Raw genomic sequence first — 26187 nt, 5'->3', positions numbered from 1 at the left:
ATAGATTGTAGTCTCCTGTCCTACAGTGTCCTCCCCCAGTAATGGCTGATAACGGGGAGTAATAGATTGTAGTCTCCTGTCCTACAGTCTCCTCCCCCAGTAATGGCTGATAACGGGGAGTAATAGATTGTAGTCTTCTGTCCTACTGTCTCCTCCCCCAGTAATGGCTGATAACGGGGAGTAATAGATTGTAGTCTTCTGTACTACAGTCGCCTCTCCAGTAATGGCTGATAACGGGGAGTAATACATTGTAGTCTCCTGTTCTACAGTCTCCTCCCCCAGTAATGTCTGATAACGGGGAGTAATAGATTGTAGTCTCCTGTTCTACAGTCTCCTCCCCCAGTAATGTCTGATAACAGGGAGTAATAGATTGTAGTCTCCTGTACTACAGTCTCCTCCCCCAGTAATGTCTGATAACGGGGAGTAATAGATTGTAGTCTCCTGTCCTACAGTCTCCTCCCCCAGTAATGGCTGATAACGGGGAGTAATACATTGCAGTCTCCTGTCCTACAGTCTTCTCCCCCAGTAATGTCTGATAACGGGGAGTAATAGATTGTAGTCTCCTGTCCTACAGTCTCCTCCCCCAGTAATGGCTGATAACGGGGAGTAATAGATTGTAGTCTCCTGTCCTACAGTCTCCTCCCCCAGTAATGGCTGATAACAGGGAGTAATAGATTGTAGTCTCCTGTACTACAGTCACCTCCCCCAGTAATGTCTGATAACGGGGAGTAATAGATTGTAGTCTTCTGTCCTACAGTCTCCTCCCCCAGTAATGGCTGATAACAGGGAGTAATAGATTGTAGTCTCCTGTCCTACAGTCACCTCCCCCAGTAATGGCTGATAACAGGGAGTAATAGATTGTAGTCTTCTGTCCTGCAGTCTCCTCCCCCAGTAATGGCTGATAACAGGGAGTAATAGATTGTAGTCTTCTGTACTACAGTCACCTCTCCAGTAGAGGCTGATAAGAGAGCACTAGTTCCCCATCCCCATTTGCTTGTGGGCTCCGGACCCCTGCCTCCTTCCCTGCAGTCCCTTTACACACTCATCTTCCTGCCTCCTTCTTCTTTCAGCAGATTGTGGCTCTGCCCTCTGAGCGGCTGATTGGGTGCTGGTCCTCAGTTTGTATAATGACAGGGTGGAGCTATCAGGGAAAGGAAACTGAAACTTTGTAGGCTCAGTCCAGGAAGCTCCTCAGATCTGCTCTCCTGCTCTTACCATGTCCTGGTGCCTGTGTCCTGTACACAGCCCCTATGCCTGGCACTAAGGTATCTCCCAGTATGCTTAGCAGGCGAAAGGTAGGTGTGGCACGCTAAGCTCTGCTGGATCTGCTGATGCCCCCCATATACAGAGACTGTTCTTTAGGTGCCCCCCACAGCCTGATATCAGTCATGTGTCACATACTCTAGCTCGTGGTTAATAGCAGCCAGCAGTAGTTTGCTTTCAGTAATTGCCCCTTTTAATGTACCTCATGCTGTGCCCCTTTATTGGGAGATTCCCCTTTTACTCTAGATGTCCACCATCCCCTTCGGTTTCTGTTCTCCCCTGTCCTGTTTCTTGCTGTAGCCCCTCCCCCCCGTATTCAATTGGAGCCAATCAGGTAGTGAGCAGCAGGTACCTCTTACCCACACATGACCTCTTAAAAACCTGAGCCATGTTTCAGCCCTCTTAATTTGTCCTGACCCTGACATTAGAGGTATATAGGGGACGCGGGGTCAATCCCAGCATTGCGCTTTCCATTCCTCACCAGTTTCCATACCTCTGCGTGCTGTCAGTGGGTGGTTGTGTAGTCATGTGATGTGTGCTGGTTGTCGCATATCTGTCAGTGACTCTGTCTTCTCCTCCTGGCAGGGCCGTTCCTCTGTTGCATGAGTGCAGAGCTTCGCACCGCTCCCACCTGGCAATGAGATCCTACCGAGGGCGTGATTCTCACCCGCCTCCCCCTAGTTCCATCCGCAGCCCTAACGTGTTTTCTTTCGTTAACCCTTTCCTCACGCAGGAGCAGCAAGACCTCCTCAGAAATCAGCGAGCATTCCTCCTGGGTAGTCAGCCGGATTTTCCTGCCTATCGCCCCCCAGCCGCCAGTGACTTTTACCGTGTAGCACCGAGACACTACAAGAACCCCCCGTCTGTTCCCAATACTCGCCCCGCCCATCCGCCCACCCGTCCTAACAGGTGGCAATCTGACCGCAACACCAACAACCTGACGAGCGATTTCCAGCGCCTTTCTGTGTCCCAAGACCCGCTAGAAAGCGCCCTGCTGCAGAGGTTTAACGCCCTCCACCCAGGAGATTTCCTGACTGCCATCAACCTGTCAAAGACCTTTCACGTGGAGAAGAAGGTCATCAACCGCCATCTGTACAGACTCCAGAGGAATTGCCTGCTGAGCCAAGAGGAAGGGAAGCCTCCAAAGTGGAGACCAGTGAGTGGTGGCACCAGGGCAACCCCAAACCGCAATATCCCCCATCAGCTTACAGAAGGTCCCAGGAACGAGCAGTCGCCTCCCGAGTTCAGCTGGTTGGCAGAAGTCATGGCAGAAAACAAGGAGAAGCTATGCGAGTTCCTGTATCAGTCCCCCGGGTCCACACCTACCAACATCCGCAAAGGGTTAGGATTGTCCCGGCCGCAAGAGATCAACCAGCTCCTGACAACCCTGGAGAAAGAGGGTGACGTTTGCCGCCAGGGCAACTCCTCTAAGTGGTCACTGACAGAGAAGAAGCTGGAGAGGATGAACCGAAAGAAGAGAGCGGCAGACATCCATGAGAACGAGCAGGCTGGCCTTACCGATCCACATGTGGCAAACTCTGAGAATGGCCAGCAGGGGGCAGCGCCTGATGTCTGCCTCTCCATTCCAGAGGTAAAAGAGACAAACATGACCAACGAAGAACCGCCTGCCAAGCGCATGAAGGAGACACCGTTGGACTATGAGAACGGCCGATGGGCCATGGATGAGGTGTCCGACAAGGATGATGGCGGCATAGACGTGCAGTCCACCACTGTGCAGAACTTCTACGAGCCCCCCAAGGAGTGCTCCCGGCTGGACAAGCTACTGGCGTGCCAGGCCAAGAACCCTGTGAGTGGTCTGCTGGAGTTCACCCACTTCTTCTCGTTGCAGTGTGAATTTGTGCTCCTGGACCAGAGCGGACCCTCGCACGACCCCAGGTAAACACCCCAGCTCCCCACAATCAGCCAGTTCCGGAGGGACCTCTTCATAGTGACCAGATTACTGCAGCACCATCTCTCTCTTTACCTTGCAGGTTTAAGATCCAAGCAGTGATCAATGGACGACACTTTCCAGAGGCAGAAGCAACTAGCAAAAAGACTGCAAAGAAAGAGGCCGCTGCTCTCGCCCTGCGTATCCTACTGCGGGAGGAGCAAGGGGGCACACAAGAGGAGGTCCTGGCCGAGCAGACGACCATCGAGACCCCTGAAGATGTGGTAAGGGCATAAGAACACAAGCACACCCTTGTGTGGTGATGGGAAGCCCTCCTCAGGGGTGTGATTCTTATTTCCTGATCTCACCTAAAGTTTTTCATGTTTTCTTTCTGCAGAAAACTGCACCCACGGCGCCGCTGATCGCAGGGAAAAACCCGGTCAGCATTCTGATGGAGCACAGCCAGAAATCCGGGAACATGTGCGAATTCCAACTAGTGTCTCAGGAAGGACCCCCACATGACCCCAAGTAAGTGTCTTATCATGAGCCTAGGACGATGTGAGTGAATGGTCACAGGAGCGCTAGGAACACAAGGACAAAGTGATAGTTTATTTAGCCCACAACGTGTTTCGACGGTAAACAGTCTTCATCAGGTGGCAGCTGACAAGGCGTCCACACAGCAGATAGAGAGAAGTAGAGGGAGGAGAGGGATGGGCTCTGGTGTGGGCAGGGGGGAGGACCCGGGTTGTAGAGGGGTGGTCTCTGGTGGGGGCAGGGGGAGGTCCCGGATGGAAGGGGTGGGCTCTGGTGGGGGCAGAGAGAGGACCCGGAGGGTAGTGGTGTGACCTCTGGTGGGGGCAGGGGAAGGATCCGAAGGCTAGAGGGGTGAGCTCTGGTGGGGGCAGGGAGGAGGACCTGGAGGGTTGAGGGGTAGGCTCTGGTGAGGGCAAGGGGAAGGACCCGTAGGGTAGGGGGTATGGCGAGGACCCGTAGGGTAGGGGGTATGGCGAGGACCCGTAGGGTAGGGGGTATGGCGAGGACCCGTAGGGTAGGGGGTATGGCGAGGACCCGTAGGGTAGGGGGTATGGCGAGGACCCGTAGGGTAGGGGGTATGGCGAGGACCCGTAGGGTAGGGGGTTGGGGGCACAAAGTAGACCCATGAGGGTAGGGGGGTGAGTGAGGACCCGGAGATAAGAGGGGTGAGGGCATGGGGTTTACCCGGAGAGCAAAGAGGTGGGCTCTGGTGGCGGGAGGGGGAGGATCTGGACAGCAGAGTGTGTGGGGGCTGTGTGGGGGTGAAGGAGGCCGATGCTTTGGGCGGGGGGGGGGGTGTTCTGTTGTTGATGGCTCTGAAGGGAGGACAACAATTTGTGAGGTGGGTGGAAGCTCTGGGGTGGAGGTCCTAGTCCCGCTGTTCACATGAGGTATCTCCCATCCATGTCCTGCTGCTCGGCCTGGCGTTCATATGTGATTAGTGGTGAGAAAAGAGAAATCTGCTGCTGGACCCATCAGCGCCCTCCTTGGGTGTGGCGATGTCACTCACGCCCTTTTATTCCCCACATTAAGTGTATGGGAAGATTTGGTACCCCTCTCCCTTTTTTTGTGACCCCAGACATCGGGTAGTCAGCAAACATCATAGACTTTCCCTGTCACAGGTCTGGTGGTCTGTGGGTGCAACGCCCCTCCCTGAGTAATGGGACATATTTTCACAGGTTTACCTATGCTGTAAAAATGGGCTCTCAGATGTTCCCAGCTGTGGTTGCCAACAGCAAGAAGATGGCGAAGCAGATGGCAGCTGAGGCTGCAGTGAAAATGCTGCTAGCTGACAACCTGCTACAGCTGGAGAAGGTGCGAAGGGGTGCTTGTACTGTGGGGGGATTATTACTGGTTGGGTGTGCATGTACTGTGGGGGTATTATTTCTGGGGGGATGTGTGTGTACTTTGGGGGTTTATTACTGGGGGTCTGTGTGGACTGTAGGGGGGTCTTTGTTGACTGGGGGGATTAGTACTTAAGGTAGTAACATTATTTGCCCCACAGCCTGAACCGGTCCCTGAGGTGGTCACTGCAGAGTTCCCCCTCATCCCGGAGCTTTCTCCAGAGGATCTGAAAATGGCTCAGCAGTCGGGCGTTGGGGACTACATCAAGTATCTAAATGCAAACCCTGTCAGCGGGCTCTTGGAGTATTCCCGCGCCAAGGGATTCGCAGCAGAGTTCAAGATGGTCAGTCAGACCGGACCACCACACGATCCCAAGTAAGACACACCCCTAAAAAATAAAACTTTTCCCACTGTCATATCAGGTTTGGAGCAGATACTGGATGCGTTCAGTACCCGTGCTTGCAGGAAAAGGGGTTCGCTACACGGGGGCGGCCACTCTGTGCTCACACCTGATATTTCCTCTGCAGATTTGTGTTCCAAGCCAAAGTCGGGGGTCGCTGGTTCCCCCCAGTCACCGCGTCCAATAAGAAGCAAGCAAAGGCAGAGGCGGCTGATGCTGCCCTGAGGGTCCTGATCGGTGAGGCAGAGAAAGCGATCCGGGAGGGAGACAGCATGACTGAGGTGAGTGGCTGGTGACTGGGTACCAGGACACACAATAGTCTGAGGACACTTGATCCTGTCGGGCTGGAGCTGGATTCCTCTGCAAATGCTAGCGGGGTCAGCGGGGCGTGAGTCGCTTATGGTAACCGTGCCGAGAGTGAGGAATGGGTGACGCGCTGTATGCACTGATGTTTTGGGAAGGGCCCAGACAAGGTGGGTCTACAGCACACTTCAAACACTTTCCAAATTTGGCCCTCAGGGTCATTATATTTACCCCGCAACGCTGGCACTAACCCCCCATCATTCACCCACTGCGTCTGACGCCTCAGCGTAGCAGGCACAATTATGCCACTATTTTGCGCACACTGTGAAAAGCTGCACAGACCGGGGGCTAGAGGTATTTTATTTATTTTTAATTCGGGGCCCATTATTCTGTACGGAATTATGAGGAAAAATTTCCTCAATTGTAGACATATTTGTAATATGGGTGGCCCACAGCTGTCCATGTTTTTAACCCCTTAACCCCCGAGGGTGGTTTGCACGTTAACCCCTTAACTCCCAGATATATTTTTCGTTTTTCTCTCCCCTTCTTTCCAGAACCATAACTTTTTTATTTTTCCGTCAATATGGCCATGTGAGGGCTTGTTTTTTGCGGGACGAGTTGTACTTTTGAACGACACCATTGGTTTTACCATGTCATGTACTTGAAAACGGGAAAAATATTCCAAGTGCGGTGAAATTGCAAAAAAAAGTGCAATCCCACACTTGTTTTTTGCTTGGCTTTTTTGCTAGGTTCAGTAAATGCTAAAACTGCCCTTCCATTATGATTCTCCAGGTCATTACGAGTTCATAGACACCAAACATGTCTATGTCCTCTTTTATCTTAAGTCGTCAAAAAAAATTCCAAAATTTGCTAAAATAAATTGCGCCATTTTCCGAGACCTGTAGCGTCTCCATTTTTCGGGATCTCTGGGTGAGGGCTTATTTTTTTGCGTGCGGGGCTGACGTTTTTAATGATACCACTTTTCTGCAGATGCGGTCTTTTGATCGCCCGTTATTGCATTTTAATCCAATGTCGCTGCGACCAAAAACACGTAAGTCTGGTGTTTTGAGTTTTTTTCTCGCTACGCCGTTTAGCGGCCGGGGTAGGGAAAGGCACATAGGATTTAATTATACGATATCCAATAATCTATGATGGTATCATCAATAACCAATCCAGGGTGTGATGTTTTATTTTGATTGGGGTGAAAGGGGGGTGATTTGAACATTTAGGTTTTTTTATTTTTAAACATTTTCTTTTAACTTTTGGTATGCTTCAATAGCCTCCATGGGGAGGCTAGAAGCATGCATAACCCAATCGGCTCTGCTACATATGAGCGATGAGCAGATCGCCAATATGTAGCAGATTTACTGCATTGCTATGAGCACTGACCAACGGGTGGCGCTCACAGCAATGTGCCTGAAACAACCATAGAGGCCTCTGAGACCTCTGGTTGTCCAGGCAACGCGTCGCCAACCCCCGATCACGTGATGGGGGTCGGTGATGAGCTCCCTTCCGGCCCGGCGGCCAGAAGCGCTAGTTAAATGCCCGCTGTCAGCTTTGACAGCGGGATTTAACTAGTTAATAGGTGCGGGCGGATGGCGATTCCACTCACGCCTATTGCGGGCACATGTCAGCTGTTTATAACAGCTGACATGTCGAGGCTTTGAGGTGGGCTTACCGCCGGAGCCCACCTCAAAGCAGGGGATCCTTACAGATGACGTACTATTCCGTCATTGTCAAGGAAGGGGTTAATGACCGGGTGAATTTTTACAATTCTGACCACTGTCTCTTTGAGGTTATAACTCTGGAACACTTCAATAGATCTTGGCGATTCTGAAAATGTTTTTTCGTGACATATTGTACTTCACGACAGTGGTAAAAAATTTTCGTTGTAACTTGTGTTTATTTGTAAAAAATGGAAATTTGGCGAAAATTTTGCAGTTTTAAAACTTTGAATTTGTATACCCTTAAAACAGAGAAATATGTCACACAAAATAGTTAGTAAATAACATTTCCCACATGTCTACTTTTACATCAGCACAATTTTGGAAACACAATTTTTTAGTTTGTTAGGTAGTTATAAGGGTTAAAAGTTGAACAGCGATTTCTCATTTTTTACAACAAAATTTACAAAGCCATTTTTTTAAGAGACCTCCTCACATTTGAAGCCACTTTGTGTAGTCTATATGGCACAAATTATCCAAAAGTGACACCATTCTAAAAACTACACTCCTCAAGCTGATCAAAGCCACATTCAAAAAGTTTATTAACCCTTCAGGCACTTCACAGGAATTAATGGAATGTGGAAGGAAAAAATGAACATTTAACTTTTTCTCACTAAAATGTAACTTTAGCCTATTATTTTGTTAATTTCACAAGGTTTCCAGGAAAAAATTAACCCCTAAATTTGTATTGCAATTTCTCCTGAACATGCCAATGCACAATAATTGGGGAAAAACCACTGTTTAGGCGCATGGCAGATCTCGGAACAGAAGGAGCGCTGTTTGACTTTTTCAACACAAATTGGCTGGAATTGAGATCGGACACCATGTTGCGATTGGCGAGCCCCTGATGTGCCTAAACAGTGGAAACCTCCCACAAGTGACCCCATTTTGGAAACTAGACCCCCCCCCCCCCCAGGGAACATATCTAGATGTGTGTTGAGCACCTTGAACCCCCAAATGATTCGCAGAAGTTTCTAAGGTAGAGCCGTGAAAATAAAAAATCCTATTTTTTCCACAAAAATTAACTTTTTGCCTCCATATTTTTAAAAAGTTCCCAAGGGTAACAGAAGAAATTGGACTCTAAAACTTGTTGTCCAATTTGTCCTGAGTACGCTGATACCCCATATGTGGGGGGGGACCACTGTTTGGGCGCATGGCAAAGTTCAGAAGAGAAGGAGCGCCATTTGACCTTTTCAAACCAAAATTGGCTGGAATTGAGTTTGGACGCCATGACACGTTTGGAGACCCCCTGATGTGCCTAAACAGTTGAAACCTCCCACCCACACACACACACAATTGACCTCATTTTGACCAAAATCTTTGTCTATGTATTACATGTACACATTCTTACAACCCTAGTATCCTATCTCTGACAAGATCTACAGAGGCCAGCCCAGGGAAGTCCAACCAGCCCCCCCCAGATGTCCTCATAATGATTCATTGTACCTCTTTTCATGTAACTGCTCCGCTCCATAAGAATTACAAAGTTAACTCTATTCACAAACTCCTTTCTAGTAGGAGGATTTTCATCTAGCCAGTGCAATGTAATAGTCTTCCTTTCAACATAAAGCATTCTGGCTATTGCAAGTCTTCCCCATCTATCCTTCGCCACCCCCTCCACATGTCCTAAAATGCACGTCATTGGATCTCGAGAAATATTTGTCCGTCACTTTATCTATTAAATTTAGGACCACTATTCAATATGCCTGCAATCTGGGACAGGATCAATAGCATGTGAAGACCGTCAGCTTCTTCCATCGTACACCTCGGACAATTGGAGTCCGCCTGTAGTCCGGCCTTTCTCATCCACACAGGGGTCCTGTGTACCCTATGTATGGTGAATAACTGCGATACCCTCCCAGATTCGCTTATAGATATTTTAGGGACATATTGTAGAATCTACTCCCATTGGTCATCCATTATATCTCCCAAATCATTCGTCCATTTACCTCTAGCCATCATTGGGTTGCAATCCAGAAACGTTTCCAACAATCCTCTGTAAATTAGCAATATAAAACCTTTAGTGCTCCCCTGTGAACCAATTATATACAGCATACTGTCACTCTATCATAATCGGTGACCTTCTCCACTGTCTAGAAAATGAATGTCGCAGATACTGATAAAACATAGTGTGCGTCCAATGTTTTAAAAGTCCCACCGTCTAGCAGCTGCAACACATACCATATACCTATTCTCCACTGTCCACAATTCTGTAAGTTTAACAATTCGGTCAACTGGGGATCGTGCCAAATGGATGTGTAGCTTGTGTATTCCCCTCCACTGCTTAATTTTTTTCCACAGTTTCTCAAGCAATGCCAATGTTGGAATCCTCTTAGGACTCAACTGAAATCTACCCGCCTCCAAGGCAGCCAACAACGGGTCCCTCCCCACCACATGAGAAATAACCTTTCACACTGAACTAGTGAAAATGTGGTTTCCCCCCCCCCCCCCCCCCCAGTGCTGGCATTGAGACCCAATGTAATACAGCCATGGGTTGGGAACAGCCAGGCCCCCACCAACCTTAGGCCGCTGCAACAGTTCTAGCTAGCCCCCTTTCCATATCAAGTCACGAAAGATAGCAATGATCCTGTAAAATCTATTCTGAGGAAGCCAAACCCCCAGTGCATTGTGCAACACACATGAGCTGAGGCATAAGTCTCATTTATTAAGTTAGCACGCCCAGCCATTGTTAAGTTTAGCTTCCTCCATGCCGTGATCTTTTGTTTAAATTTGCCCAACAATGGGTTCAAATTAAGCCTTTCATAGTCTTCAATATTATTTGATACCCTATTGCCTAAGTAGGTGAACTCCTCTTCCACCTGAACCTGAATTGGTTGGTCCCCCACAACAAGAGTCCCATGATCCAACAGCAACAGTGCAGATTTGTCCCAATTAATACAAATCCCAGATATACCGGCGTACTCATCGAGGACCGCCATCACTGCCCTCAAGGAGCCCCTTGCATCCCCCAAAAACATGTCGTCGTAGTAAAGTGCTACCTTTTCCTCATGTGTTCCATATTTAAATCCTATAATAATTTGTTCCTGCCGTATCATCGCCGCCAGTGGCTCAACTGCTTTAGCAAACAACAAAGGGGATAGGGGACACCCCTGTCTCGTGCCCCTAAACAAGGAGAACTCTTCAGAAAGCCGCCCATTAACAGTACTCTAGCCCTAGGAGCAGTATACGACAACGGAACCCATCTGATGAACACTTTCCCAAAGCCCATATGACGCAGTGTGGCCCACAAGTATCTGCACTCTACACTATCGAAAGCTTTGACCGCATCCAATGACAGGATCGCTCTACATTGTCCGCCTTCTCTTGCATGTTAATGAAGAGTCTCCGCAAATTCATCGCTGTGGTTTTGTTAGGCATGAAATCCATCTGATCTGGATGTATTATAGATGTTATGACTTTGTTGAGACGGTTAGCCATCGTTTTGGCCAAGAGATTTAAATCTGTTAGCAATGAGATTGGACGGTACGATGTCGGTGCAGTGGGATCTTTGCCTTTTTTTGGAAGCACAACAATAATTGCTTCCCGCATGGACCGCGGGAGTTATTTATTATTTATTTATTTTACTCATTTATTTAGCACCTTTAATTCCACAGCGCTTTACATACATTATCATCACTGTCCCAGATGGGGCTCACAAACTAAATTCCCTTTCAGATGTCTTTGGAATGTGGGAGGAAACCGGAGTACCCAGAGAAAACACACGCAAACATGGGGAGAACATACAACTCCTTGCAGATGGTGTCCTTGGTGGGATTTGAACCCAGGACCCCAGCACTGCAAGACTGCAGTGCTAACCACAGAGTCACCGTTCCGCCCTCATTTTAATCATCATCCTATGCACCTGCATGCCCATATAGATGGCCCGGGAGGGTTAACCCCCACTGACAGATTCCAACCAACAGGTTGCCACAAACATGTTATGCCTGGGGGGGGGGGCTATAAAAACAAGTATCTGACAGATTAAGTTTTTCCTGGCTAGATCCTTCATAGTTCACCTCTGTCTACCTACGCCCTATAGGCTTCCAGCAAAACAAGCAGCAAAACTTTCCCAAATCTTTTATACACCTCCCCGGGCAGCAAACCATCCACCCCTGGAGCTGTCTCATTGGCCATAGAGGCCATCGCCACATCCAACTCTTCTAAGTAAAACGATTCATCTAGAAAATGTTGGGACTCCGCAGACTGTTTTGGAAGCTCAGCTCTGACCAAGAAATCATCAATCTGCATCTGTCGGCTGCATCTGTGACCTATATAGATTAGTATAAAAGCCTGCCATCACCTCCATTATACCCAGGGTATCTCTGACAATCCCGCCCATCCTCCCCCCTTCAAGGAAGTATGTAAGCATTATTTCTTTGTGCAGCAGCCACCAGGGCCAGGAGATGATCGTCTCTCTCTCCTTCCTCAAAATATTGCATAGTTTGGAACATCTTTGTTCGTTCTGCCTTCTGCAGAGACAGCGCACTAACTCCGGCCTGAACCTTTTTAAGTCTCCCCTCTGCCCAGGTGGACATGTTCAGGGTCTATACCTCCCTCAGCTCCCTAAATGCCAACTGGTCTTTCTGTCTAGTGCTCGTTTGAACCTTAGATATCCCTTTAACACAGAAAAAAAGCCTTCATGGCCTCCCAAACAATCCCTTCATGCGCTGTACCACTATTAATCCCAAAGAACTCCAGGAGCTCCTTCTCTAAATCACCTCTCGTCAATTAGCTGCAGCCAGAAGGGGTTTAATCGCCAAAGAGGTTCACTAATCGTTAGCCGACCCTGTTCGCCAAGCAGTACATACATTGGGGAATGAACAGATACCGTTCTGGTCAAATATCCCACATCTGTCACAAGATTTAACATTTGGTCATTCCCCAACTCCAGATCAATCCATGACAAAGAAGAAAAGGTCGTGGAGAAACACGAGAATTTATGCACCTTGGGGCTATGAACCCTCCAAAGATCAATCATAGACGTTTCTCTTAACAAAGCTCCAAATGAGTACAATTGCCCCCCGCTTCATAGCCTCCCCCTGCGCCTGTCCCAATGAGTCAGGTACATTATTGAAGTCCCTCATCACCGAGGGATCCCTGGGAAGCCTCCAATAATTTCCAATATCCTCCGGGGCAACTGATTATTATATGGTGGCGGAACTTACACAGACATGAGTAGTATAGGCCTATTATTAAGTTTACACAGTATACACACATATCGCCCCTCTGAGTCAATGATTGAGGTGAGATTTTCAAAATGTGTTCCCCTACATTTCAAAATACTAACTCCCTTCGAGAACGCAGGGTATGAAGCATGATAACGCTCTTCTATCCAATGCCCAATCAGAGTGCGCGTCCTTTCTGGGACCATATGGGTCTCCTGCAGGCAGCCTATAGCTGGCTTCGCTTTGCGCAGAAACTGAAAAACTGCTTGTTTTTTAATATCAGCAGCCAGGCCTCTAACATTCCAACTTAAAACTTTCAGATCACCCGTCATTACAGCTCAGACTTGTATATAATACAGCATGTGTACCAATATGTATATAACCTGACATAAACATTCCCCATTACCCACCTCCCCTCCTCTGAAAATTAACCCCAGAACAAAAGAATTTTAGCAGAAAAAAACGAAATATCTTTTCCTGTACTGGAAAAACAAGCGTATAGTATCCTTATCCATCCTTTAACTCTCCATATCCAGCCTCGCATAAGATCCCTCAGTGCAAGGATCCATTCTGACTTAAGGTACTGTCACACTAAGCGATATCGCTAGCAATATCGCTATAACTTGTGACGTTACAGCGATATTGCTAGCAACATCGCTGTGTCTGATACTTACCTACGACCCGCTCCCCCGCCGGTTATCGCTGATCACGCGAGAACGTCCAGGACCGTTTCTCGTCGTCAGCTTCCTGCGGCGCTTCCTGTGGAGAGACGAGAGTGGAGCCGGTCGGGAGGATGTCAGGATCGCCTAGTGTGACAGGTAAGTTGCGACCCCCGACCGCTACTATGTCGCTGGTGAGATCTGCCTGTGTGGCAGCTCACTAGCGACCACTTAGCGATGCACCAGCGATCCTGACTGCGTCATATCGCTGGTCGGGATCGCTGGTACATCGCTAAAGCGGGAGTCACACATAGCAATCTCGCTAGCGAGATCGCTGCTGAGTCACAACTTTTGTGACGTAACAGCGATCTCACCAGCGAGATCGCTGTGTGTGACAGCGATCAGCGAGCGGCCCCCCTGCCGGTATCGCTGATCGCTGCAAGAAACCTCTGGACATATTTTTGGTCGCTGGTCTCCCGCTGGCCAGCACGCATCGCTGCGTGTGACAGGCGGGAGACCAGCGATCAGCTGTAAAAAATAGAATTAAAATAAAAAATATAGTTATTCTCACCTTCCGACGTCCTGCGCAGCCATCCTCTCTCCACGCTCCGTTCCCAGTGATCCTTTGCACGAATGACCGCGAGACTTCGCGCTACCGCGAGACCGTGACGTCTCACGGTCATTCTCGCAAAGGATCACTGGGACCGGAGCGTGGAGAGAGGATGGCTGCGCAGGATGTCGGAAGGTGAGAATAACTATATTTTTTATTTTAATTCTATTTTTTACAGCGATGGCAAGCGATGCCGGGCGCTCGGCATCGCTGTGCTGATCGCTGGTGAAGCTGTCTGTGTGACAGCTCACCAGCGATCACATAGCGACTTACCAGCGATCCTGACACCTTGATATCGGTGTCGGTATCGCTGGTAAGTCACTATGTGTGACTCCAGCTTTAGTGTGACAGTACCTTTAACCTTGTGAACATTATTAGCATATCAGATCGCAACAAAAATCCACAGGAAGCCACCAAAAGCGCCAAGCAAGTAAACAGATGCTCAATCCATGAGACCCTCAGTCTGCAGAGTCTCTCGCCTTCTCCAGCCACAGTTGTTTCTCGTTACAGTCCAGTCATCTAAGTGCATCTTTGGCTTCAATGAAAAAGTGAGCTTTGCTTGCAGCTACGATCCGCAGCTTCGCAGGGTATAGCATGGAATACGTCACACCTATCTCCCGTAGCCTTTTCTTGATGTCAATAAACCTAGCTCACTGCTCATGCACTTCGATAGAATAATCTGGAAATTGCAGAGCCATTAATCATGAGATCAGGGTGGTCCTTAGCTAGCTTCAAAATGGTATCTCTGTCCCGATAATGGAGCACGTTAGGTATTACAGTGTGTGGTGTCGACCAGGGGAGAGGGGACGTGTGGGGACCCTGTGGGCTCTTTCAATGGCATAGAACTGAGACAGCTTATCGGCACCCATTTTATCCATTAGCCACTTCTCAAAAAATTCCGTATGGGCGTTACCCTCAGCTTTTTCCGGCACGCCGACCAGCCTCAGGTTATTACGCTGGGACCTGTTTTCCAGGTCGTCCACTTTGGACTGGACAGCATTAAGGGCTAATGCCATTTGCTTAGATTTCTTCTCGGCTCTCACTTTATAGTCCTCTGCAGAGCTAACTCTTTTCTCAACTTCTCCTACCCTCTCCTTCACCTCATGCATAGTGTGCTGCAATTTGGTCATATTAGCTTGGATGCTGCCAAGCTGTGCCACCATGCTGATAATGGAATAACAATGTATAATGGCACAGAAAACCTTTTTTAGAGTCAGCTCCTCTGGCAAGAGCAACTCTCCCATCTTCCCCCGCTCTGCAGCCACCTCGCCATGTCCTGCATCGCCTCCCTGTGAGCTGCTCCAGCTTCCGTGTTCTCACCCATCATCGTCCTTCTCCTCCCACTCCGGTTCCTCCTCCTCCCCTCTCATACCTTCGCAGCTTGGATATATCTCCTCCAGCCTCAATCCGGGAGTCCCCCGTGCTCCTGGCAAAACGCTGCAGTTTGCTTATAGCTGCTATCCACCTGAAAAAAAAACAAAAACAAAACGGAATTCGGCGTCTGATTCCGTCATTTGCTGGACAGCGACGGATCCGTCGCCCATAGGCTTCCATTCTAGCAAAAATTGGAAAGCAATGAGTCCATCGCTGTCCGACTTTTCGACGTAGACAAAAACCGTTCCTATGTCCGTTGTCTCCGTCCGATGGACAAAGAATTTCCGACGGATCCGTCGAACGACGGATGAAATGTTTACAAGTCTATGAGGGAAAAAACGGATCTAGCGGCATTTTTTTCAAAATTCGACGGGTTGTGACTGATGGTAAAAAACTGATGTGTGAAAGAGGCCTTAAAGGGAAGGTGCCATCCAAAAAATGTTTTTTCAGCAATTGAAAAAATGTAAAGAATTAATGTTTACATTTTCTTAAAAAATATTATCATTTGTTTTTAATTTTGCAAAATATGAAAAATAATTTTAAAAAGTTTGGCATTTCCACTTGTTAACACTAGGGGGAGCAGCTACTGAAATCTGGCACAAAAACCTATGACATCTAGGAACACAGTGAGCAGCCATTTTGATGGGGCCTGCAAAGTTACTGACTGTCTTTGCATGTAAAGTCTGGATCAGAACGGCCATCAATCAGCCTGATCCAGACTTTGCAGGCAAAGACCCCATTCCCCTCCTCAGATCCTGTCCTGGCGATGTGTGAAAGCGAGGCGACAGGCGCAGTCCGGGGTGACGCTGGGAAGCAGGATGGGGGAAATGTAGCCATACAGTAACGATAAAAATGAGACCCCTCTCTTCAGCTGCCTCACCAGCCCTCCCCTGACTGCACCTATTACCCCTGACCCGTGTGCAGGGGCTCAGCCAGAACCACCCTAGAATGGGTCCCCTTTCAGCAGATAATACTGCCATAGTGTTCTCACATAATACCGCCATATAGTTCATACCACCATATAGTTCATACCACCATGTAGATCACACATAAAACCAGCAGGGTGACAGCAGCACAGAGTATGTCAGGAGAGCAGTATCACACCGGATAGGATTAGATACACGGCTCAGCAGTCAGCATCACACAGGAGAGCATTAGCTACACAGCTCAGCAGTCAGCATCACACAGGATAGGATTAGATACACGGCTCAGCAGTCAGCATCACACAGGATAGGATTAGATACACATGGCTCAGCAGTCAGTATCACACAGGATAGGATTAGATGCACGGCTCAGCAGTCAGTATCACACAGGAGAGGATTAGATACACGGCTCAGCAGTCAGTATCACACAGGAGAGGATTAGATACACGGCTCAGCAGTCAGTATCACACAGGAGAGGATTAGATACACGGCTCAGCAGACAGTATCACACAGGATAGGATTAGATACAAAGCGCAGCAGTCAGTATCACACGGGAGGATTAGATACACGTCTCAGCAGTCAGTATCACACAGGATAGGATTAGATACACAGCTCAGCAGTCAGCATCACACAGGATAGAATTAGGTACACGGCTCAGCAGTCAGTATCACACAGGGGAGGATTAGATACATGGCTCAGCAGTCAGTATCACACAGGATAGGATTAGATACACAGCTCAGCAGTCAGCATCACACAGGATAGAATTAGGTAAACGGCTCAGCAGTCAGTATCACACAGGAGAGGATTAGATACACGGCTCAGCAGTCAGTATCACACAGGATAGGATTAGATACACGGCTCAGCAGACAGTATCACACAGGATACGATTAGATACACGGCTCAGCAGACAGTATCACACAGGATAGGATTAGATACACGGCTCAGCAGTCAGTATCACAGGATAGGATTAGATACACGGCTCAGCAGACAGTATCACACAGGATAGGATTAGATACACGGCTCAGCAGACAGTATCACACAGGATAGGATTAGATACAAAGAGCAGCAGTCAGTATCACACGGGAGGATTAGATACACGGCTCAGCAGTCAGTATCACACAGGATAGGATTAGATACACAGCTCAGCAGTCAGCATCACACAGGATAGAATTAGGTACACGGCTCAGCAGTCAGTATCACACAGGGGAGGATTAGATACACGGCTCAGCAGTCAGTATCACACAGGATAGAATTAGATACACAGCTCAGCAGTCAGCATCACACAGGATAGGATTAGATACACAGCTCAGCAGTCAGTATCACACAGGAGAGGATTAGATACACGGCTCAGCAGTCAGTATCACACAGGAGAGGATTAGATGCACGGCTCAGCAGTCAGTATCACACAGGATAGGATTAGATACACGGCTCAGCAGTCAGTATCACACAGGATAGGATTAGATACACGGCTTACAGATATGCCCACACTGGTGAAACTTCCAGCCCCCCCATACACTAGACTATGGGCTGTATAAGTCACTGTCCTCCTCAGACAGCCATAAAAGCAAAGGTGTCAGATTACCGGAGATCACTGGGGCTGTGAGTGAGGAGACAGAGCAGAAGAACACAGTAGAGCAGGAAGCACAGGGCCAAGCCTGGAGTAGCAGGACAGAGGAGCATAGAGGAAAGTCACCCGCACTCACCACTCTCCATCCTCCGGCTCCAGTGAGTGGTTCTCTCCTCTGCTGACCACCTTCTCCATATCTACATCCTCTCACAACACAGGACCCGTTATGCCACAAGTGGTCCTGTGATAGAGGGTAAGTGGAGCTCAGCAGATAGCACTGGGCTACAGTAAAATGGAGCCCAGCCACACCTACAGCAGTGAATGGTGCAGCCCACAGGGGCGTGCCCAGTTCACTGCTAATGAGGCTGCAATGTGGGGTCGGGAGCCGACCGCAGTCTCCTATATCCATGGACGGCCATATTTGCAGACTGTATGAGTCCTCCACAGATCTGCAAATCAAGATGGCAGCGCCCAGGCTACATGAAAACATTATTACAAACAAGGCATAAATCCTGGTTAGTACAACATTTGCTGAAACAAGTTTTGTTACTTACTATTTTTTTGCAAATTATATAAAATTGCGGCACCTTCCCTTTAAGGAACTTATCTAGATCTGCCTAAACAGTGGCAATGTCCAACAAGTTTCTCCTTTTTGAAACTAATCTACTGTTACCTGGTATGTGAATTTTATTATGTAGTGGCATATGTGAGTTGTGTAGTGTTTCAGGTTGTCATACGTTCAGTTGTGTAAGTCAGAAATAAATTTAGTAGTGCATGGAGGTGTGGTACAGTTTGAAGCAATCTTTCATACACAGGCCAGGTTTTTCGGGGCAGGTGTTGCATTGATAAATGGTGTCCTTGCGTATTCCCGTTTTGGAACACTCGGCACCTCTTTTGCGACCTTCATGTTTGCGGCACCTCCCCCAGGAAATGCTGACCTGGTACAAAACGAGCACCTTCAGTTCTGGAAGTACTGGGGCCCACTCCTTCTCAAGTGCCAAATATCAGGGCCTTAACCACTACCTCCTGGAATTGAAGATACGACATAGTGGTCTGGCCTGCACATCGTGACAGTAGGAAAGCGTGGAATTGAAGATACGAAATAGTGGTCTGGCCTCCACATCGTGACAGCAGGAAAGCGTTGAGCATTGCCATTTGTAGGATGTGCACAGCCAGTTTTTTGTACCACACCTTGGCCTTAAAGCATTGTACGGCTGGAGGCATTGATCAGAGAGATCAACGCCCCCTACCCACCCATGTTTTTGTTGTACTTCAGTACACAGTTTGGTTTTCTGACCTGTGCAGAGGTACCACGTACAGTGCCGAGGGCGTTGCCATCACAGTGTATGGTGGTCAACAAAAAGACATCCCTCTTGTCCTTGTACTTGACCACCAGTAGGTAGTCGCTACAATGGGCTCTGCTGTCACCACTTCTGAGCATCTGCCCAAGTAGCGTTTTCGGGAGGCATCTTTGATTTTTGCGGACAGTACCGCAGGCTGCAGTACCTCGCGCAGAGAGGGATTTGAGGGGTGAGATGCTGGTATAAAAGTTATCGGTGTAGAGGTGATAACCTTTATCCAGCAGTGGGTGCACCAAATCCCACACAATTTTCCACTACTCCCAGGACAAGGGGGCATTCAGGGAGTTCAATCCTGGTGTCCTTCCCTTCGTAAAATGAAAACCTGTGGGTGTACCCTGAGGTACTCTCACACAGATTGTAGAGTTTAATTCCGTACCTGGCCCTCTTACTGGGCAGGTATTGACGGAATCCAAGCCTTCCCTTAAAATGAATTAAGGACTTATCCACGCAGATGTCCCTTTGGGGCATGTATGCTTCAGCAAACTTTTTGATGAAGTGTTCAATGACCGACCGAACTTTGAACAGACGGTCAAAGTTGGGGTCATCTCGTGGGGTGACACTGTGCATTATCGGTATTATGCATGAATTTGTGGATGGCCTCAAAATGTGTCCGGGCCATGACCAATCGAAACACTGGAGTGTTGTATAAAACATCAACACTCCAATATTGCCGAAGTTCTGATTTCTTTATGATCCCCATGTGAAGGACTAGACCCCAAAACTGCATCATTTCAACTGCGTATACAGGAGATCAGTTAGAAAACGATGTACCATGGTTTTGTGCCAAAAATTGCTGAGCTTACAAATTAGTTTGGGCCACCATGAGATTAACAAAATCCTCAGAGAAAAAGACTTTAAAAAAAAAACTGTTTCTGTGAGGCCAATGGTGTCAAACTTGATTCCTGATTCTGCCACAAAATCCAGAATCAGTGGCTCATAATTTTTGGGGGGCGAGGTCCATTCGGGATTCGTAATGGGGCACGCTGGTTCATCTTCTGGAATGGTGGGTGCTGCTTCATCTTCTGTCCTGGGACGTCTGCGTGGCGGTTCAGCAGGACCCGAGGAGGAAGATGAGGAAGAGGAATCGGAGAAATAAATGTGGGATCCTTTCCCTCGCTATCAGTGTCGGAGGCAAAGAAAGCATATGCCTCCTCCACTGTATAGCGTTGTTGGGACGGGCGGGACTTATTTTTATGAATATGGTGATTGTGTGTGGGGGGTAGTGCTTGGTGTAAACTTTTGTCTGAAAAGAAAAAGCTAAAACAAAAAAATCACAACCAGGGAGAAAAAAAATGTCTGAAAAGAAAAATGGAAAACGGCAGGCACGAGCTCTGAGTGAAAGGCGTAACTAATCAAAGTTTGGCGGCTGCTGGATGAGCGCAAGGTGGAGGGTGAGAAAGAATGGTTACCAGCAGGCACGAGTGATCCGTGAACTGCGACACCAATCAATGTTTGGCGGCTGCTAAATGTGCGCACTGAAGCCGCGCAAAGGGGAGTGGAGGGGGTAAAAAGAGGTTCGGGGGGTAAAAAGAGGAGGGAGGGGGATGGGTGGATTGGGGTGGATGAATGGAGTAGGCAGGGATCAAAACTTACAGTTGTTCTCTCTTTTCTTCTGTTCTTTGTTCACCAGAGATTGTGGTGTCACAGGCTTCTGTGGCACCACAAGGCCCAGCACAGCAGCAGATTCTGTAGCGTGACTGCTCAGCAGGAATCCTCAGCTAGTGTGAGGACCTACAGAGCGGTGACCTGTCATTGGTGCGATCGATGATAACATCGATCACACCAATCAGAGCTAACCCTGGCAACAGCCTAGGATCGAAGCTCACAGCTCTGATCCTAGGCAGGTCACACCGCGGCTGTTGCCTGTGATTGGCGCAATCAATGTAATCGTCGATCGCGCCAATCAACGTCTCCAGGATATGCCTGGCATTGCTAAGTACCGGCCTAGGATCGGTGCTCTGACAGCTCCGATCCTAGGCAGGGCATAGCGCAGTCACACTGTGTGGCTGTGCCCTGCACTTGGCGCGATCAATGTGATCGGCGATCGCGCCAATCAGGGTCCTTTCCGGTGTTGCCTGGCGTTGTCAGGCACAAACCTAGGATCATTGCTCGATCCTAGGCTGGGACATCACTGTTTCAGGCAGTCTGCCTGAAACAATGAGAAATTCTGCGATTGGCTGTTCAGAATTGAACAGCCAATCACAGTGATCATGGGTGCTGGAGGGCGGCGACACCCCCCCCCAGGATGACGGCACCATGTACCCACAGGTAAGATGGCGCCGAAATTTTAATGCGATCATCGCTACTTCGGTCGCATTAAATGACGTAATGATTCGGGCCCAGGTCACATGGACTGATCATTATGTCAGAAAGGGGTTAACTTTGTCCCTCTGTATTTTGTGTTTGATGTCCCTGGTCTACAGTGTTCTTATTCATTAAGAGTAAGCAAGGGGTATTGACTGTCAAATCCTCATTGTTTTTGTCGCCAGCTCCCGGTCAGTGGCAGCACCTTCCACGATCAGATAGCTATGCTCAGCCACCACAAGTTCAACAGCCTGACTGCCCGCATCCAAAACAGCCTCCTGGGCCGGAAGATCTTGGCGGCCATCATCATGAAGCGGCATAGTGAGGACCTGGGCACTGTCGTCAGCATTGGCACTGGTTAGTGTCGCTTGATCCAAGGTGAGGTCGAGGCTCAGCTCTCTGTCCATGTCCTCTAACCCGTCTGTTTCTCCAGGTAACCGGTGTGTGAAGGGCGAGGAGTTGAGTCTGCATGGGGAGACGGTGAATGACTGCCACGCTGAGATCATCGCACGCCGCGGCTTCATAAGGTAAATTGTAGTCTGCTGGGAGTCGCATTTGTGAGGTCACAGACATTACAGGACTCCTTCTTTCTGCAGGTTCTTGTATGATCAGCTGATGAAGTACAACCCCGACTCTCAAGAGGACACTATATTCGAGGAGTCGGAGGGAGAGCTGCTGAGGATTTGCCCTGGGGTGACCTTCCATCTGTACATCAGGTGAGCGGAATCCCCCAGGACTTCTCCTTCCCTCGGGCAGGTGGTCGCACAGATGAAGTGTGATGTCTTGTACTCTCATTGCAGTACCGCCCCCTGCGGAGATGGGGCACTCTTCGACAAGTCGTGCAGTGACCAGCCCTGTTCAGACGGAGACAAGCAGCATCACCCATTGTTCGAAAACCCGAAACAAGGAAAGCTGCGAACAAAAGTGGAGAACGGTAAGTCCCATCTTTGAGAAGAAGCTCAGCCTCTGATCATCCCACCATCAGGTGATATTTGATGTTGTGTCCGCAGGAGAGGGCACCATTCCCGTGGAATCCAGTGATATTGTGCCCACTTGGGATGGGATCCAGCATGGCGAGAGGCTCCGCACCATGTCCTGCAGTGACAAGATTCTGCGCTGGAATGTGCTGGGCCTTCAGGGTGGCGTCCTGTCTCATTTCATCGAGCCAGTGTATCTCAGCTCCGTCACCCTGGGTATGATGACCCTACAATGTCTGCCTGTGCACCCCTTCTGCTTCACAGCTTTATGCTAGGTGTCTAGATTGTATACAGATGGCGCATAGCTGGGCATGTCGTTCCTGCACTGCACAGACATAACATTATAGAAACTCACTGTGAACACGGTTCTGCTTAATGCTGGTCCACGAGTGACACATCCAGAGTTGCATTCACAATTCTGCTGATTTTCTACTTTTCATAGCCTCAGCAGTTGTCACTTCATAAAATTCTATTTGCCTATAGCTTTAGAGTTTATCTGCAGGTAATTGATGCTGCAGTGCTCCTCCGCCGCCTTACTGGAAGTTCGGTTACTGCGAGAAAATAGACATATTTCCTCTGGAAGCCGCAGCTTTGTCACAGGTTTGCTCGGCTACAGGCACTGCGCACTATGCTGTTAGCACGTCCCTGCACATTTTCTGCTTTCTGCACAGATGCTCTGCAGAACCTGCTGTCAATCAACATGCCGGGGCGTGCTGACTGCTTTCTGCACAGATGCTTTACAGAATCGGTTGTCAATCAACGTGCCGGGGCGTGCTGACAGTATAGAGAGCAAGCAACTAGCTGAACTCTGCAAGCCTCTGTGACTGAAAACTGGTGGCTTCTGGAACAGATATGTTAAATTTTTCCCTGTGGATGCAATCCCAGTAAGGCATCCAGGCACATTAACCCCATAGCTTGTTGGGTCCCCTTTAACTAAATCTTTATTACAACACACGCTGCAACATTTGTGTCCAGTATTAACATAACGTCTCTGTGGTCTCCATCCTCCTCCGTCTTTATCCTCCGGTCCCTTTATTTCAGGATACCTGTTTAGTAAGGGTCACCTGACACGGGCAATCTGCTGCCGCATGTCCAGGGATGGGGACGCCTTCCAGAAGCAACTGCCGGATCTGTACATGGTCAATCACCCTGAGGTAAGAGCTACCTAAGCCCAGCTCTCTGCTACCCTCCAAACTGTCACTAATGACAAATTTCTTGCAGGTTGGGCGGGTTAGCGTGTATGACTCCCATCGACAGACTGGAAAGACCAAAGAGTCCAGTGTGAACTGGTGCCTGGCAGACGAGGAGGTTGAGGTTCTGGACGGTACAAAAGGCAAAGTGGAAGGGTCAGTATCACCCAGATAAGTGCAATATGTGTTTCTCCCTTCTCGCTGCTTCTCATGGGCCATCTCTGTTTTTCAGGTCCCGGCTGGAGGTCTCCCGTGTCTCCAAGCTCCACATGTTCGTTTTGTTCCAGAAACTCAGTGACCTGCGCGACCGCAGCGACCTGCTGCTCTACAGCTCCTACAGCGACATCAAAGCGGCAGCCACCCAGTACCAGCAGGCTAAAGGACAGTTCTTTAAAGCTCTGCGAGAGATGAGCTATGGCAGCTGGATCAGCAAACCCCAGGAGGAGAAGAGCTTCAACCTGGCCACTAATTAACGACTTGCATTTTTTTTCCCAGCCGCTGTTTTTGTTTATGTAACGGAATGTTACTAGGTCGTCACCGATGGGCGGGTGGGGGAAGATGCCAGCACCCACCTGCCAGGCCCTCCAGAAACCCAGCAGAGCCCCTTGTGCACAATATCCTGCTTTTTATTTCCTTTTAGTCTTGTACTCTTTTATTTAAAATTGCCATTTTATGAGCGGCACGAGACAGTCTGATGTATTAGCTGCTTCCCTGCCAGTACCCAGTGCAGAGAGGTGCTGTGGGATGGTGTAGTCACTCACTTACTGCAGTGACTGTTGCTAGGCAACCTGTGTAATAATGGACTTTCCTTTTTAAGGATAAATGTTAAAATAAAAAGAAAATATTTAAGATATCATTTTTTTTTTGCAAATTTGTGAGTGCCCACGTCTCCTGTAGCATGTGAGGAAGAGACCAGATCCCCGCCCATTATTTATGTTGCAGCGTGTACCTTAGTCTACTGGCTGCCATGTTGGCGGCTGCCGTCTTGCATAGTCTCCTGCCCCTTTCTCCTGCTGGGTTTCTACAAGGCTCCTGGCAGCATGGTGGTACAGGCCCGGTTTTCTTTCAGTGTTTCCTCTAAGACTATTTTTTTTTTATTTAGTTAGTTTTTTGCGGATTGGTAGAGTCCTTGGTTTTTCCAGTGCATGTCTGACTGCTGCCGCTTCCTGTAAATGCAGACGTCCTCTGTTAGATTTGTAGTCAGACATCGGCCGCCATGATTCTCGACAGTTTTGTTTTTTATTATATTTTTTTTTTCCTTTTAAAGAAACATTCCAAGTATAAAATTGTCCCAAACTGGATTGTGTTCTCCCATGTGTCCAGATCTTTTTCTATCCCCCATGTACAGAGCTCTGTCCCTTCACCATCGCTTTGCTTGTTTTTCCCGTGTTGTAGATATTGGAGTTGCATGATTCTGGAGGTTTTTTTTAGTTTTAATTATTCCTGTAGTTCATTTTTCAGGACCTCAATAACATGACCAGTGTGACAGGCAGTGAATCGCCACGATGGGAGAACGCCAAACCTGTGTTGTGTCCGAAATTGGTAAAAATATACCTGGTCTTAAAAAAAATAAATTGGCGTTATACTGTGATATATATGTAGGTGAGCACTATAATGACACTGACTGATACACAGTGGATAGAAAAAGTCTACACAGCCTTGACATGAAAAAACAAAACCATGAATCATTTTGGAACTTTTTCCCCCTTCAATGTCACTCAAATAATATGTACAAATCCATTGAAAAACAAGCTAAAAAATTTTTTGGGTGGAAAAAAAATAATAGTAAAATGAGGTTGCAATAGTTTAAGGATTTTGCCATCTGCACATCCTTACACTAATACTTTGTTGCTGTCCCTGTGAATTTCTGCCAGCATTCAGTCTTTTTGAATCTTATCAGCTAAAGCCCCAGTTCCAGCTGCCAAAAAAACTAGCCCGGAAGCGTAATGCTGCTCCCTTCATGTCTCACTGTGGGGATGGTGATCTTCTGGTGATGCGCAATGTTGGCTTTGCCCCTTTTGGAAATATAGTCAAAAAGTTCCACCTCGGTCCCATCAAAAATAAGCTGTTGCTGCTTTTGGCAGATTTGTGGAGGTGTTGGCAGAACATAGATATTTATTTTTGTATGAAAAGGCTTCTTTCTTGCCCCCCAACTTCTCATCCCAAACACAAGACGTCTAGTTCTGAATAATGTCCCTGTGGTTCCAAATTTAAGCTACCGTATATACTAGAGTATAAGCCGACCCAAGTATACAGCATGTTCAAAATTATGTAAATTATTTTTCTGTGATTTTCCTAAATGGTCAGTGCAAATGACAGTCAGTCTAATAAAAGTCATCACCCGTTAGAGTATACATAGAATTTTATTGAAGAAACCTCCCAATGATAACAGTATAATCTCCAAAATGAATAAAAACTCAAAATGCACTGTTCCAAATTATTAGACACAGTAGAATTTCTAAACATTTGATATGTTTTAAAGAACTGAAAATGCTCATTTGTGGAATTTGCAGCATTAGGAGGTCACATTCACTGAACAAAAAAGCTATTTAACTCCAAAACATCCTAACAGGCCAAGTTACAGGTTAACATAGGAACCCT

General features: G+C 48.1%; 1 protein-coding gene across 1 annotated transcript; it reads left to right on the top strand.

Annotated features, from left to right (window-relative positions):
- The first annotated feature begins 2527 nt into the window (after positions 1-2527).
- Positions 2528-25177, top strand: ADAR (adenosine deaminase RNA specific). Its single transcript, XM_073566847.1, has 14 exons — positions 2528-3159; positions 3255-3435; positions 3549-3679; positions 4864-4999; positions 5190-5404; positions 5557-5710; positions 21605-21776; positions 21853-21946; positions 22016-22135; positions 22220-22353; positions 22430-22612; positions 23438-23550; positions 23618-23742; positions 23819-25177. Exons 1-14 carry the CDS (start codon positions 2528-2530, stop codon positions 24057-24059), a joined length of 2631 nt encoding a protein of 876 aa, XP_073422948.1. The 3' UTR covers positions 24060-25177.
- The last annotated feature ends 1010 nt before the right edge of the window (positions 25178-26187 follow it).

Source organism: Dendrobates tinctorius, unplaced genomic scaffold (assembly GCF_039654945.1).
Source record: "Dendrobates tinctorius isolate UK_male_01 unplaced genomic scaffold, ASM3965494v1 ptg000019l, whole genome shotgun sequence".
Classification (NCBI taxonomy): Eukaryota; Metazoa; Chordata; class Amphibia; order Anura; family Dendrobatidae; genus Dendrobates; species Dendrobates tinctorius.
Note: the sequence above shows the minus strand (reverse complement) of the source record. Positions and strands in the feature narration are given on the sequence as shown.

Coding starts and splice junctions, on each gene's coding strand:
- ADAR (XM_073566847.1), top strand. CDS start 2,528: ATGGCAGAAAACAAGGAGAAGCTATGCGAGTTCCTGTATCAGTCCCCC. Junction 3,160..3,254: donor GGACCCTCGCACGACCCCAG/GTAAACACCCCA, acceptor TTTACCTTGCAG/GTTTAAGATCCAAGCAGTGA. Junction 23,743..23,818: donor ACAAAAGGCAAAGTGGAAGG/GTCAGTATCACC, acceptor TCTGTTTTTCAG/GTCCCGGCTGGAGGTCTCCC.